Here is a 15,660-nt window from a genome sequence, read left to right on the forward strand (position 1 = left end):
GAAGCCTGCTCCCTGCATAAGAATACTTTAAACTCAGCTGTTCCCTGATGGTTCAGCTCCCAGGGCTAGGTTTCTGGCATCCTTGTTAATTTCACTCACAGTAGCTGGGGGGAGGGGGTCTAGGGGAGGGTGTGTTGGACCATGACAGAGGCAGTCCTTGTCTTCTCCCAGGGATGAGGGGATCTCTCCTACTAATATACACAACAAATACAAGCATTTGGCTGCACAGCTTAAATTCAGAGCTAATTAAAAGCAGATGGAAGGGGAAAACTCACTGTCACATTGGTTTCTTGGCTCCTCCCTCCCCCTCTTCCAGCCAGGCTGCAGACAAGGCTCTGCATTCCTCCCCATTTGCCCCCCACCCTCCAGCAAGGGTTTTCCTCTAGGCTCTAGCTTGCAGTAGGGAGACTGGCTGAAATGCCTGCTACTGCTGCCTGCAAAAGAACAGTTTAAACTCAGCTGTTCCCTGTGCAGTTCAGTGCCCAGAGTTAGGCGCTGTTTCTGGGATCCTTGTTAATTTCACTCCCAGTTGTTGTAGGGTGTGTGTGACCCTTGCAGGGGCAGTTCTTTTCTGCCCCCGGGATGAGGGGGATCTCCTAAACACAATCAAAATCAGGAACCATCTCCAAGTTCAAATCTATTCCATTCCCTCCCCAGCAGAGGATCCTGGTTGTGATGTCCAAACTGCTTGCAGGTCCTCTTTGAAATGTTACTGTTTAAAAAAAAAAAACACAAAACATGGAGAACATGGTGGAAAGATGTCATGATGATTAGGGTTTATTTTGGGCAAAGCAATTTTGCTAAAGCAACTAAAGATTCACAGGGAAAGCAAATAGCCCCCATAGACAAAACCACAAAGGGATTGGAGGGGAAAACTGAATATTCAGGGAAATTATTGTGCCTCCTTTGAAAGAAATAGTAGTTTTCATTCCAATCCACCCTCTTTATATATTGATTTAAACACCTGAAATGTCCTTAGGACATCGGGTGTAATCTCAGATCTCTTTTTGTTCTGTCCTGTCTGCAGAGTGCAGAGGCTGAAATTGACAAAACTTTCTCTAAATATCTTGTACATTTCATGAAGGCTATTCCAGTTGTCCTTCATTCACTCCTGATTTCCCCTCTCACCCCAGCTGTGGTTTTTGCCTTGGTTATTTACTCCTTGGCAGCACCTGCTGGCTCTCTGCAGGCAGCAGCCCACAGGGGCCGGTTGCTAGGATTGCTGCTGGTCAGTGGCAGGCTGCAGTTGTAGTGTTTGTGACACATACATACAGTTGTCATGGTATAATTCCCCACTCTGAAACTTAGCATCCAAAAGATGGGATACAAGCATGAATTCCTCAAAGCTCAATTACCAGCTTAGTACTTGTAGCGCAGCCACCAACCAGGAATTCCAGTGCCTGGTATACTCTGGTCTCCACAAAACCTTGCCCAGGGACCCCCAAGACCCAGACCCTCTGGATCTTAACACAAGAAGAGTAAACCCTTTCCCTCACCGTTGCCTCTCCCAGGCTTCCCCTTCCTGGGTTACCCTGGAAGATCACTGTGTGATTCAAACTCCTTGAATCTTAAAACAGAGAGGAAAATTCACCTTCCTCCCCCTCCTTCTCTCTCCCCTCCCAGACTCTCCCTGAGAGAGAAAGTAATCCTAACACAGAGAGAAATTAACTTCTCTCCCCACCAATTCCCTGGTGAATCTAGACCCAGTCCACTGGGGTCTCCCCAGAACAAAAAAACAATCAAGTTCTTAAACAAGAAAAGCTTTTAATTAAAGAAAGAAAAAAAACAGTAAAAATTATCTTTGTAAATTTAAGATGGAATATGTTATGGGGTCCTTCTGCTATAGACACAGGGAATATCCTCCCAGCCTACGTATACAAGTACAAAGTAAAATCCTTCCAGCCAAATACACATTTGCAAATAAAGAAAACAAACATAAGCCTAACTCGCTTTATCTACCTAGTACTCACTATTCTGAACTTATAAGAGCCTGTATCACAGAGATTGGAGAGAAACCTGGTTGCACCTCTGGTCCCTCTGAGCCCCCAGAATGAACAATCAAAATCTAACAGCACACACACAAACTTCCCTCCTTCAAGATTTGAAAGTATCCTGTCCCCTGATTGGTCCTCTGGTCAGGTGACAGCCAGGCTCACAGATCTTGTTAATCCTTTACAGGCCAAAGAGATATGAAGTACTTCTGTTCTATTAACCCTTGACTACCTGTTTGTGACAACAGTCAGAGGTGAAAGTAAGCTGATCCGGCATACCGGCAAGAGCTAGTACACTGTGCTGGATCACATTGACTTCCACAGTGGGGATTGAAAGGGCTCTAAGCTGCCCACAGCTGCAGGCAGCCCAGAGCCCTTTCAATCCCAGCCATGGCTGAGATTTAAAGGGCTCAGAGCTCCCCACCACTGCAGGGAACCCAGAGCCCTTTGAATCCCTGTTGCAGCTAGGATTTAAAGGGCTCAGAGCTCCCTACAGCTACAGGCAGCCCAGAGCCCTTTCAATCCCAGCCACTGCTTTGGTGGCCAGGCTGAGGCCAGGATTTAAAGGGCTCCAGACTTTCCTCAGTGGCAAGAGCTCTGGACCCTTTAAATCCCTGCCCCAGCCCCACAAATCTCAGGGTTCCCCCTAGCAGCCAGAGCCCTAGGCCCTTTAATTTGGCCCTGAGCCCCAGGGGTCTCCCAGCCACCTCTGCAACTGGGAGCCCCTGGTTGATTTAAAGGCTCTAAGTCTCCCAGCCACAGCTGGCTCCCCAGGGCCTTTAAATCTTGAGAGGCCACGCCTCTTCCGGATGAGGCCACACCCCCTCAGGACTCCGGTAGTCTCCTAAATCCTGTAAATTACTTTCATCCCTGCCTGCAACTCACACAGCCGAAGGCAACTAGCCAGGTGAGGGATTTGGCAGTTCCACTCCGGCAGGAAGAAGGGGGCAGCTCTCCTTTTTCCTTTCCTAGCCTGCGCTTCCCTTCAGCTTCCTGAGCCCTTTTCCCTCCTCACCTCATAAGAGCCTCAGGGAGAACAAAAGGCAGGAAAAGCCCACTGCTAGAGGGTAAGGTGGGGTAGAAATCTTAACAGGCGACACCTTAGCTTCAAACCTAGTGACAGTAATAGATAGCAGCCTTTACTAGCCTCGCTTCTGAGAGGACCCAGGAAATGGTAGCCATTTTAACTAAAGGAGCCTTCTTCCTTCAAATCCGTTCAAAGACAGGAAGAGAGCAGCTCTTTTTACTAAGGGCAAACATGCCTGATAATTGCTGCTTAGGCGATCACCAGCCCTTTACACTAGAACCATCTCATGCGGAAGTAAGACTGAACATTTGCAGACCGGTGGCTCCTGTTCCTGTGTCCCCCCTTAAGATTTTCTACTCATTAGTGAAGCCTGCAAGAACAACCATTTGTGAGTAACGCTACCCTGTAACAAAACACACAGCCTGCAGCGGCGTGAATGAATGTATTCCTCCTCCTCCTGCTGCTGCTGCAGCAACAGCTTCTTGCTGTTTCTGCTTCCTCTGCTGCTCGCGCTGGTTTGGTCCACAGGGAGATTCTCAGGAATTTCTGGGAACTGTCGCTTGTCTGCAAGTGTTGGTGGGGAATTGTGAATGAGGGAGACATTTAAACTCTCGTTATTGAAAATCCTTTGTCTCCAGAAGGAGTGTGTGTGAGGACTGAGTTCTGAAATCCGTTCCCTCTCCCAAAGGGCAGGGGAACAAATCTGCCTTTCTAAACTGTATCATTTTACGCTAAAAGAGGTGTATTTTCCCCCTTTATTTAATCTCGGTAGTGGTCAGTACCACAAATCTAATCTATTGAGAGAGTTCATGATTAGGGGGTAGAAAGGTTTGATCTGCAAGAGTTGGGGAAGGGTAAACTCCTTACCAGTTGCAAAGTAATGAATGAGTTATGTAGGTCACCCTAAAACAGTGAGAATTAAAGTTATGTCACATGACACCATCTATATTATCTTTGTGTCAAATTTAACAGAAACTGGTGTTAGAGCGTTTTTTTTTTTAAACCCAAACTATTTTGTATCCCTCCCTTAGTAAAGCCAGACTCCCTTCCTACTATGGGACTCTCCATGACAAAGAGGAAAGTATTGTTTAACAATACAAATGCTGCCCTACATAAATACCTCCGCTTGAAAGTCTAATACCATAGTATCTTTCAGAGTTATAATCAAGTAAGTGTGTGCCCCATTTTTAGACTGTAACCCATTTGCAGAAGGGACGGTGCCTCCCTATGTATTTGCACAATGCCTAGCACATTTAGTGTGCTATTATAAGTAACAGTGGTAATATGGTATAAAGCTCCCTTTCCAAAACCCTATGGCTTATAAAGACTGAGCCTCTAAACCAGTCAAATGTCCAGGACTAAATAATGCCAATCATATACCTCAGAGTAAACATTTGGGAAGGTAAAGAATAAAATGAAGTGGGTTTGTTTTTGGCATCAGGTGACTGTTCAGAGGCTTGTAATGTTAGAAGTAGTCACAGAAGAAAATGGAGGCAGAATCCAGACTATGACAATTGCGTGATAAATGTAATTTACCATATCACATAGCTCATAGTTTACCACCTATTTGCGAAAAGATGTATTGTATCCAAGTCTATTCCTCCCCTTGGCATGCGTCATCTTCTTAATAATAGTAGTGAATCCTGATATACCAATTTCATTCAGTGAAATGCCTCATGAGTCCAAGAAATAAGATGGAAATGGAGAAAAGCAAAGGAGAAATGACCATAAAGACAAAGAAACCTTTGTTCTCACCAGAGTTGAGGGTATGTGTGTAAATTTTTTTATGTGATATGTTTAGGTGAATGAAAACTATACTTGTTTGGATGCTGGCCTCTCAAGATGCCTTATTTCTCATTCTTTACAGAGAGGCAAACCAATTAATGTTCCTTTCTATACAGTCAAAGATAAAAATTAAACTGTTCACTACCAGCTTTTAGCGTCTTGTTTCACAGAATGCAAAGTTTGCTCTTACTTTGCAGGTGGTCAAAGGTTTGAAATCCAAGCAAAAGCATTAGTTAAGTTTTAAACTAAGGCTAGATCTTGCTTAACATATGTCAGGTGAGTAGCTTTAACTTACTTGTGCAAACACGTTGATTAAAGTGGAGGATAAGGATTATTCATCTGACATGAAGGAAGGGTTAGCAGGAATAAGCCTCAAATTTTAATTTCCTCATTTGTTATAGAAGAATTATTTCTTCCCATGTAAGTGAAACTTCTTAAAACAGGTTGAGGGAGACAAGTGCAATATCTTGTAGATGTAGATATGTAGTGTGCAAACTTATTTTTAAAAGCTTGTCAAAGTTAGGATTCACTTAAAAAAAATTACAGCCCCCACTGAAGTGAATGAAGGTCACCTGCATGTATCTTAAGACCAAATTCTGCCATCAGTGAACAAAAAGAGCAACTTGAAACCAAAACCATTTCAGGTGCAGAATTGTCATGACCTCATTTTTTTCCTCCTTCTTTTTCACCTAACCATATGATTCAATCAGTTTGTAGCTGCTGTTTCTGGCTCTAGTTACTTACTAAATATACAGTCATAATGCAGAAAGAGAATATACAGACAAAAGTATTTAAGTATGATAACATTTCTCCAAGAGGTGCTTTTCTCTTTTGCCTTTCTTGAGTATAATTCTACTTCTCATTTGTCGAGCTCTTATTTATTTTCTCAGAGTATAGAATCTGTGCCTATCACAGTATCTCAAGCTATATGAATAATATAATTGAAAATACACATGAAATAATTATTCAAACCAAATTCTCTTTCCCCAGGAGGTATGAAGGGTCAGTCCTGCATCTATTAAAGTCACATGTAGACCTTCCATTAACTATAGTGGTGGTACAAATGGACCTTCTAAAACCCTCCTTCCTCAACCCATCCCTCAGGAAAAGGCTGAGTAAATAGATGGTCTTTGCAATATGCAGTGAAGGTCAACATACTTATGCCCTGTCAGCACTTGAGGTGAATTACAGAATCAGGAAGCCTGTATTGAGACTGTTCAGTCTCCTGAAAAATAAATCTAGTGAATATCACACTGAGCACCATAGTGGATTTAATCTATGGGGCTGGAATATGAAGAAAGGAGCAATTGCTAAAGCTGCTTGCCTTGCGTGTGTTTTAGGAAAATAAGTTCTGAATAACATGTTTCTACATCTGTAATTGGCAAGGATTTGGCAGCATGAAGCCTGTTATTGTGGTTCATGGTGGAGCTGGCCGCATCTTTAAAGATCGGGAAGAAGGAGCTCGTTCAGGTGTTACCAGAGCAGCAATGAAAGGTTACAGTATCCTTAAACAAGGAGGCAATGCATTAGATGCAGTTGAAGAAGCAGTGACATCAATGGAAGATGATCCACATTTTAATGCAGGTAATTTTTCAAGCATATAACCACAGAATGAAATCTGTCTATGTAGACCACATTATTATCCTTGTGTATTTAGCTCTGTTGGTTGTTGGTTTGTGGGGGTGGGATTTTTCAATGTGATGCATTTAGTTGAGTACAGACTGCACTAGTTTGGATGCTGGCCTCTCAGGATGTCTTATTTCTCATTGTAAGTAAAGAGCATGTAGATTCACAAAAGGAGGAAGAGTTTCTATTTTTGGTCTCAGTTTTTTTTTAAACCTGCAGCTTTGTTCTTGGGCTGCAGTGTTGTTCTGCAGAAGTTTCTTCATTTTTGTACTATGAGTTTAATAAGAGACCCACACCCTCAAGAGTGAATTATACCTTCATTATAACCCTGGCATTTCCATTTAGATTTCCTGAATGCAACTATGGGCAAAACTTGGACCTCAATCTTTTTGTCAGTGCTTGGCCTATATCTGCTGCCTGAGTGGGATTGTTCTCTTCAGAATACCAGTGCTGTTAAGACAGTAGACAATTAGTGAATGCTTACAAGTACGCTCGTTGCTAAGAACACCAGTTATGAGCCCCTATCTTCAATGATTCTGTCTAATATTTTCTCCTTCCCCCCAACCCCATTTTATCATCTTGCTTAAAGTGAGTAGAAAATAGTGCTCCTTTTGTGCTCCCACTCAATATGTCAGGAATGGAGCTGAAGAAAAAGGCCCGCATTTTGTTTAGTGCTTTATGTAGAAGCGCTTGTTTTCATCATCGCCACCTAGTTCAGAGAGTATCATATGGCCTTCCCCACCCTGAAAAGCCATTTCACTTTGTGTTAGAATTATATTGTTCTGTGACTGAATTGGGTAGAAAACGCTGCTGGTGACAGTCTTTTCCAAATTAGCAAAATGGGAACGGACACATGGGGCAAACATGGTACGCACGGTGGGGTTGTTATATAACCAACCCTAGATTTGTTCTCTACTTGAGCTCGCACTTTTCTTTGTCTGTCCATGAGAGCCGTCTTTATTCTCTTCCCCCAACCTTTGGAGATTTGATTTGCTCATGTTAATGGATCAGTATGTGAACTTTTTGTTTTCAGCGTTTTATTTATTTTAATGCTTCAGTACTGTAAAGCTTTACCTTGTATGTGTCGGACAAGCACTCCTCTGGCCAGACATTGCCTTTTTTACATATAAGACATCAGCTAGGTCTGCACAGGCAAATCCATGATCCCTTGAGGAGTTTTGCCAACTTTATTGCAGGTCCACTTGATCTTAGGTCTTCATCTGCCTGCAGGGAGACAGTCACGAGGTCTGGGCCTACGTTTAAACTTAACACTGTGTGATGATGAAAAACGGAGGATAGGGGAAAGGGAAGAATTACAACCAAAAGATCATGTGGTCTCTTGGTTTGTTGCGCACAAGTATAGATGGTTCTACAAATACACATGTGAACATGTATTTTTTAATCTTTATTCAGACAAAGCATCTATTTGAAGCCAATGGAGCTTCTTGGATGAGTAAAGTTTACTTGTGTGTGGTGTTTTTCGTAGTATATCTGGCTGCCATTGTTGAGATTTTTTTTTTTAAATATATTTAAAAGGCTGAAAACTTGGCTGACTACAATGACCACTGAAATAATATGACATGCATCTGACGAAGTGGGTATTCACCACGAAAGCTCATGCTCCAATACGTCTGTTAGTCTATAAGGTACCACAGGACTCTTTGGTGAAATAATATAATTTGTAATACCCAAAAGCTGACCCCAGGCTCTCCATATCCCTTTATACAGTATCTTATGACTCCTGGGTTTACTATTCTTGAGTCCTACTAGGAGGGAGTAGAAAAAATAAGTTGGCTCGGGAAGGATAGGTATATCATTCTTTTGCCACCACCACATATGTACCTAGCTTTTCCATTTGGGGATATTTTCATTCCCCTTCACTTCACCATTATTCCTTGTCCAAGTTGTCGATCTTGTAGACATCAAGCTCAGACACACAGTAACCGATATTTTAAAGTTACGTATTTCTCTCTCTAGGGCAGGAAAAGTGATCATCTGCAAAATACTGCCCTCAATGGGAAATTTTGCCCTGTTTTCTAGAATACAAGACTTGAGGTTGTTAGTCATGTCCTTTCTGAATCTTACTACCCCAATGTCAGCCAACTAATCCATTAAAATGGAGTGGCTGTATCACGTGACAAAGAATCTGTTGGTGAAATTTTCCTTCTCTTTCACTGGTGTTACTTCATTAGCTTCACTGCATTGAACCCTTTGGCTTCAGTGTAACTGAGAGGGGAATTTAGCCCCATGTCTTTAAACTGTTGTTTCTGCTGATCTAATGACTGCAAGCAACTGCTCAGAATTTATCAAACTATCACAAATGGCTGATTAAAACCTCAGATTATCCTCCACCAAAAAGATCTGTCAACAGTTTTAACATTTAACTAGCATGTAAAGCAAAGTACATGAATATGGCTTCCCTTTTCCTGGAATGAGTCTTGTGGCCACCTTTTGTTATAAATGAGCAGATCAGGATATTTTAAGCCTGAAATAGATTGTTTTGCTTAATAATGTTTACTCCAATTTACTCTTTGCTCAGATAACTGTATTTCATTGTCTGTTTATAATGTACTTCACACATTAAATGACAACTGACTTTTAACAAAAAATTGCTAAGGTTGTGGGCCTGAGCTTTCAGCTGAAACAGTTTTGCTGCCCACTTGTTAAAGTTTGGCTTCCCTAATGCACATGCTAAGTAGTTGTAATCACTTACATATACAGCTACATGTGTTAAAGCTCATTGAGAACAGCTGTATTTAATGAGCAGGAGAAAATGAGCTGAAAGCTATGTGAAGAGAGGCCTGATTGGAGTGGCTGTTTAAAACCCACCATGTGGTGTTTATCTCCCATAAAAGAGAGAGCAGTTTTATTGTGTAATGTTTGCTGGAAAACACCAGCATTGCTAAGAGACAAGTAAGGTGGTGAGGAGGAAATAGGGGTAAGGACCAAGTGATGCAGGTTTCTTCTCAGATAACAGGGTTCAGTTGGGCTGTGTGTTGTGAATGATCAGAGGGGTAGCCGTGTTAGTCTGGATCTGTAAAAGCAGCAAAGAATCCTGTGGCACCTTATAGACTAACAGACGTTTTGGAGCATGAGCTTTCATGGGTGAATACCCACTTATTCGGATGCATGTAGTGGAAATTTCCAGGGGCAGGTGTATATATGCAAGCAAGCTAGAGATAACGAGGTTAGTTCAGTCAGAGAGGATGAGGCCCTGTTCTAGCAGTTGAGTTGTGAAAACCAAGGGAGGAGAAACTGGTTTTGTAGTTGGCAAGCCATTCACAGTCTTTGTTTAATCCTGAGCTGATGGTGTCAAATTTGCAGATGAACTGAAGCTCAGCAGTTTCTCTTTGAAGTCTGGTCCTGAAGTTTTTTTGCTGCCGGATGGTCACCTTAAGATCTGCTATAGTGTGGCCAGGGAGGTTGAAGTGTTCTCCTACAGGTTTTTGTATATTGCCATTCCTAATATCTGACCTGTGTCCATTTATCCTTTTGCGTAGAGACTGTCCAGTTTGGCCGATGTACATAGCAGAGGGGCATTGCTGGCATATGATGGCGTATATTACATTGGTGGACGTGCAGGTGAATGAACCGGTGATGGTGTGGCTGATCTGGTTAGGTCCTGTGATGGTGTCGCTGGTGTAGATATGTGGCCAGAGTTGGCATCGAGGTTTGTTGCACAGATTGGTTCCTGAGCTAGAGTTACTACGGTGCGGTGTGCAGTTACTGGTGAGAATATGTTTCAGGTTGTCTGTGGGCGAGGAGTGGCCTGCCACGCAAGGCCTGTGAAAGTGTGGGATCATTGTCCAAGATGAGTTGTAGGTCCCTGATGATGCGTTGGAGGGGTTTTAGCTGAGGACTGTATATGATGGCCAATGGAGTCCTGTTGGTTTCTTTCTTGGGTTTGTCTTGCAGTAGGAGGCTTCTGGGTACACGTCTGGCTCTGTTGATCTGTTTCCTTATTTCCTCGTGTGGGTATTGTAGTTTTGAGAATGCTTGGTGGAGATTTTGTAGGTGTTGGTCTCTGTCTGAGGGGACAGAGCAGATGCGGTCGCAGCCCTTGCAGGCGTTCAAGAGTCACAATGTCTTCCAGATCTAAGTGCATGCACAGAGCGTGTAGCTTGTACTCCCTTTAGAAGCTGGTTAGCTCCACTGGCTGAGGAGAAAAGGGGTCATGGTCACATCTCCTTCCCACCCCCGCTGTGGGGGCTAACCGTGTTAGTTTACACTCCATATGGAATGGAATTCTAATATGTATTATACCGTTCAGCCACAAGGTGGTGCTCTGTGTAACATAACCAGTTCACACCAGCTATTCCTGGCAGTTTATTAAATTGTCTTACATCTCTGGTGTATCTCTCTGGAATAGCTCTACAGCCCGTCTATATCTCATACAGAAGCCTGACCTGCTAGTGGCAACCCTGAACCTACTGTGTACAAGATGTACAAAGACTACAGCTCCTGTGCAAGGAGTATAAGGCTCTTTATGCTCTCTTCTCCCTTGCAGGCCCAGCTACACTATGGTCCGTAGATAGTAGGGAGGGTGGAGAAACAGGCTCCAGTGAGAGCAGACAAAGTTGCACACACAGACTCCCTCACATCTGCTAGATAAGTGCAATGCCCTACAACCCCTACTACGATTTGGAAGAGGTCAGACCCACTGGGTGCTGGCCCTTGGGTTTCCCTTGGCTCTTGCTTCCTGCCTTTGATTCAAAGCTGGGCTAAATGACCCATATTTTTGTGAAGTGCTGCTGCAAATGTAGTGGCTTGTGATTAGTTATGCCCATCTCAATGCACAGCAGCTGTCGTGTTTGAACACCCCGGGTTTGAAACACCTGCATGAACTTGTCTTCCTGGGCATGTCAGGTAGGAACAGATATGTGACCCAGCAGGGAGATGGCAGCCAGTGGTAGTCACAGACTGCAACTTACTGACCTGAATAGTGCAGGAGCAGCTGTAGGGTTGCCAACTCTGACTGAAACTATTCCAGGAGATTTTTTTTTCCCCCAACTTATGTAATGTAACTTTCTTAAAATATCCTATTAAAATCTCCCACATAGCTTTCAATAGTCACCAGGAGATGGGTGCTGATTCCAGAAGACTCCAGGCCAATCTGGAGAGTTGGCAATCCTAAATTGTGGATGAATTCAAACTATGGGGGAAAAGAGAGCTCTGTGCTTTTAGTGGAAAGTGAGGAGTTGAGCTCACCGATACTTCATCCCCTGTACATCAGCACATACATAATTTTACTCAGGTGAATAATCTCACAGAAATCAGTGTCACCAGGTCTATAATATTTTGACCTAAGAGTCTAATGTCAGAGATTGTTAAACAAATATTAAAGAAAGATGGAAACTGGTGTTTACTAACAGGAAAATACCTTTTCACAGTTTAAGCACAGCTAAAGCACCAATCCTGTTTACAACATACTGAAAGTGTTTCTAATAGGAGCTTGACTTCAAATGGAGTTGTACTTTTCTCCCCACTGTGTGTAAGACTTATACATTTGTGTTGATTTCAGTGATGATCGATTACTAACCAGCACCCATAATAAAATATTCCTATTACTAGAATTTTTTGCAGCACTACCCTGCATATCACACATCTCATTGTTAATGGAAGGTTTTGCTACAGAATTGACATAAATAGTTACAAAAGCTATTCCAATAACTGCTTAGATTTTCATAGCATTTTATCTTAGTGTTTTACTTAATTCCTTCATTTATTTTTGCTAATAATAAATATTTTACCATATTTCAGACTTTTGGTGAATGGAAAATATATTTTTTCACTCTGGCTAGAATTTTGCATTTGTGCTATTGCATCAGATCCAACAGTGGTTGAAATCTTGTTGTTTGGCCTGGCAATATACTGTGGGCCTTTATCTCTGATCTGAGCAGCTAGGTTGCATTACATCTATTGTTGGAGGAATGTGGAGGTAAAATAGTTTTGTGGGTAAAAAATGATATTGGGGAAGAAGTCTCATTTATAGTTGTTTATAACTCTGCCCTTCACACCTAATGTGACTTAGGTACCATTAAAATTCAGTTATATTAAGTTCCATATACCGTCCTGTTAATTATTTCTGTTTGAACAGGAATGTTTCTCTTTTCAAAACCTGTTTGGCATTTAGGAGAATTAAAACAAGTTGATACACAAACTGGAAAAAAGGTTTGCCTAACAAAAGCTAATAAAACTGAATCACCCCATGTTTAGATCTTAATGCCTTTTTTTGTTTTTCCCCTCCCTTTTGGTCTTTAGGCTGTGGATCTGTTTTAAATGAGAAGGGTGAAGTAGAAATGGATGCCATTATCATGGATGGAAAAAGTCTAGCCTCAGGAGCAGTATCTGCAGTTAAATGTGTAGCTAACCCAATAAAGCTTGCTCGTCTTGTCATGGAAAAGGTATGCTGAATGTGCACTTGAATAAGAAACATTCTTTATTTTAAGATTTCATTGCATGTATTGATACACCTCACTGCCTTTTGATGTTTGTGTAGTATTTTAAATCAGGGAAGGAAGAAGAAATCAGTGGTACTGGTAGAGACCATAGGCATGAATATAAAGAGGGAAGACTATTTTTGGTTTTAGATTTTCAAATTAGTTGAAGTGCTAATTTTTATTCAACACTTAAAAGGGTGTTGCATATACTTGAAAACTTGAGGAGAAATTGATATACAAATGTACTTTGCCAGTTGTTTTCACGTTATGAGCTAATACTGTAGATACTTGTTTTAATAAGAGCAGTGTCTCTCACAGCCTTCCTGCCTGATCCTGCAGGACAATGTACTGGAGATTGTCCCCTACATACAATCATGCAAAGTCAGGCGATAGAAGTAAATGACACAGTAGTGACTCTATTAGATGGTTTAATAGCTTACACTGGATGACATGTCCACTTCTACTTTAAGATTTTGTGAACTAATCAGATGATTGATCTGGGAAGACTAGTGATGTCACAGACTAGCACTGCAACTTTGCACTAGGTGCAGATCGAAGTAAAAGATGCAACTTGTGGTAACTGAACTTGTTTGAACACAAATAATTTATCAGAATACTTGGCAAATGGAATCATAAGCATCTGGACTTGAGTACATGTTAACTGTTATGTCATTTTTCTCCAGTAACAAGTGCTTCTTAATGGGTATCTACATGAGGAAATTACTTGCGTGTTTTTCAGCAATGGCGTAGCCACAGTGTTGCAACCAATGGGAAAGCTCTAGAGTACACTGAGTGTCACTGTTTTTTCCGACAATTAGGATTATGTGATATGGTGATTAAAAGTGCTTGCAACCCTGTCTAAACTATAACTTAAGCTATTGATAGTAGCAGTGCAACTCCACCATAGCTGAACAAGGGTAAGAAACATTTTCATGTAGACAAGGCCTAAGTGGGTTTATTTTTCATGCTTCTTCTACCTCAGTCTCCTGGCTACTTTAAAGGTGATTTACAAAGGAGAAGTACAAACATTTGCCCCCTCTCCCCCTTTCATGATTTATAAAAGCCTGAATATGGGAATGTGGGATTTTAAAGGTATTTGTTTCTCTTCTTGTAACCTAGTATGATCAAGAATATTAAGACTTGTCCTGAAAGGCTTCCTGAAGAACTGGAGTTGGAGCAATCTTAGCCCTTAATAGAAGACTAGGGAGTTTGAATCTCTAACAAAGAGAGCTTTCCACCAAAATGTTTGTCATCAAAACACTGGGTTAAACAAATGTAAAAAGAAATAAAAATTCTAGATTGGTTTTCTTTAAGGATTCTGACAAAAAATCTCTTTTTCACTCAGTTACTAAGGTTTCAGTCACCTGTGACATTTCTCTCATTAATTTTACAGATATTCATAGAGTCATCCAGGCAAAACCAGGGTAGACAAGGCCTAACATTTCTAATGTAAAAATAAGCCTGAGAGGAATATTTCCAGGTCTTTCTCAAAATTCTAAAAGACACAAGTTGTAATTTATTTTTTTTAAAACTGGTCACCTTTAATAACCTTTGGCAGTTCATGTTTCAAAGGATAAAAGTTTTGATTTGGCTATTGTGTTTGAATGGTAAAAGCACCTTTTGACTTGAGTGGGAGCAGGGTTAGGCTAACAGTAAGCACTCTTGAAAAAGCCATCTCAGGTGACAGAACTAGGACTCTGGAGACCCACATTCTGGTTCCAGCTCCACCACTGACCTATCAGGTGACATTGGACAGATCACTTTCCTACTCTGTGCCTCAGTTTCCTCATCTGTAAAATGGGGATAATGATACTGACCCCTCTTTGTAAAGTGTTTTGAGAGCTACTGATGAAAAGTGCTTTTCAAGAGCTGTATGATATTATTTACTTGCCTCTCTTTCCCTACAATGATGGTGAAGTCTTTGTACAATGGCAGGTAAAATTTTTTTGGTAGTCAAAAATATCGAGGCTAGATTTTTAAGTCAAGTAATAGAATGCTACTATACAGGAACAGATTGCTTGTATTAATCTGACAAAACAGAGACTTTATTTTCTGGTAAAATTTAAATCCTTTCCTCAAAGCTCTAGTAACCAGGCTTCACACAGAGAAGTCCAAGTGGGTGGTGGGGATGTAATTGATATATTCTCAGCCAGCAGGGGAATTCACCTTTTCCCATCCACTGACTAGAATTCTAGTCTGTTAACCAGCTGTTGCCCTTCTGCTTGCTGTAGACAGAAATTTTGGGCCAGCAGCATACGTGCAGACCTCATCTCTGCAGTGCACAGAAGGTGCAGAGGCCTCCAGCTTGGCTGCTCCAGCCACAGTTCCTCTCCTGCACAACCTTACAAAATGGCTGAGCTAGGCCTTGTAGCAGTCCTCTGCATCCAAGTGTGACTTTGTCTTTTGTACAGCCCTAGCTACTCTTAACATCATGCACATCATTTTAAAGAGTACCCTGTTGATGAAAGGTAAGAAAAAAAATGTAGTTGCTAATAAATTGAATGGAGGTCTAATATTTGCATATTACAAAGCTTTTTTTGTATGCACTGGGAACACTTTTGAACTCCATAATACATGGAAGGTGAAGGCTGGGATTTTTTAAAGGATCCTAAGAGTATTAGGTGCCCAGATCCCCTTGGATTTCAATGGAAATCAAGTGCTTAACTCCCTTAGATTCCTTTTGAAAAACAGCCATAATGATTTATTCAAGCTGTTTCGTAATTATCAGTATTTCAGTTCTGCTTGTGGAACAATTTGGGCTCCATCTGGTGGCCAAAACAACTCCTTTAAA

General features: G+C 41.6%; 1 protein-coding gene across 2 annotated transcripts in view; it reads left to right on the forward strand.

The window, feature by feature from the left end:
- Positions 1–2,806: 2,806 nt before the first annotated feature.
- Positions 2,807–15,660, forward strand: part of ASRGL1 (asparaginase and isoaspartyl peptidase 1) — a 32,595-nt gene continuing 19,741 nt past the window's right edge. The window contains exons 1-3 of one of the 2 annotated variants that reach the window (XM_050950965.1): positions 2,807–2,898; positions 6,190–6,387; positions 12,691–12,833. In XM_050950965.1, the coding sequence (XP_050806922.1) occupies positions 6,201–6,387; positions 12,691–12,833 (330 nt within the window). In that variant the 5' untranslated portion in view covers positions 2,807–2,898; positions 6,190–6,200. Of the gene's footprint in view, positions 2,899–3,214; positions 3,407–6,189; positions 6,388–12,690; positions 12,834–15,660 lie in introns of those variants that run through there. The other variant, XM_050950964.1, reaches the window with a different exon arrangement.

Source organism: Gopherus flavomarginatus, chromosome 4, assembly GCF_025201925.1.
Source record: "Gopherus flavomarginatus isolate rGopFla2 chromosome 4, rGopFla2.mat.asm, whole genome shotgun sequence".
Lineage (NCBI taxonomy): Eukaryota > Metazoa > Chordata > Testudines > Testudinidae > Gopherus > Gopherus flavomarginatus.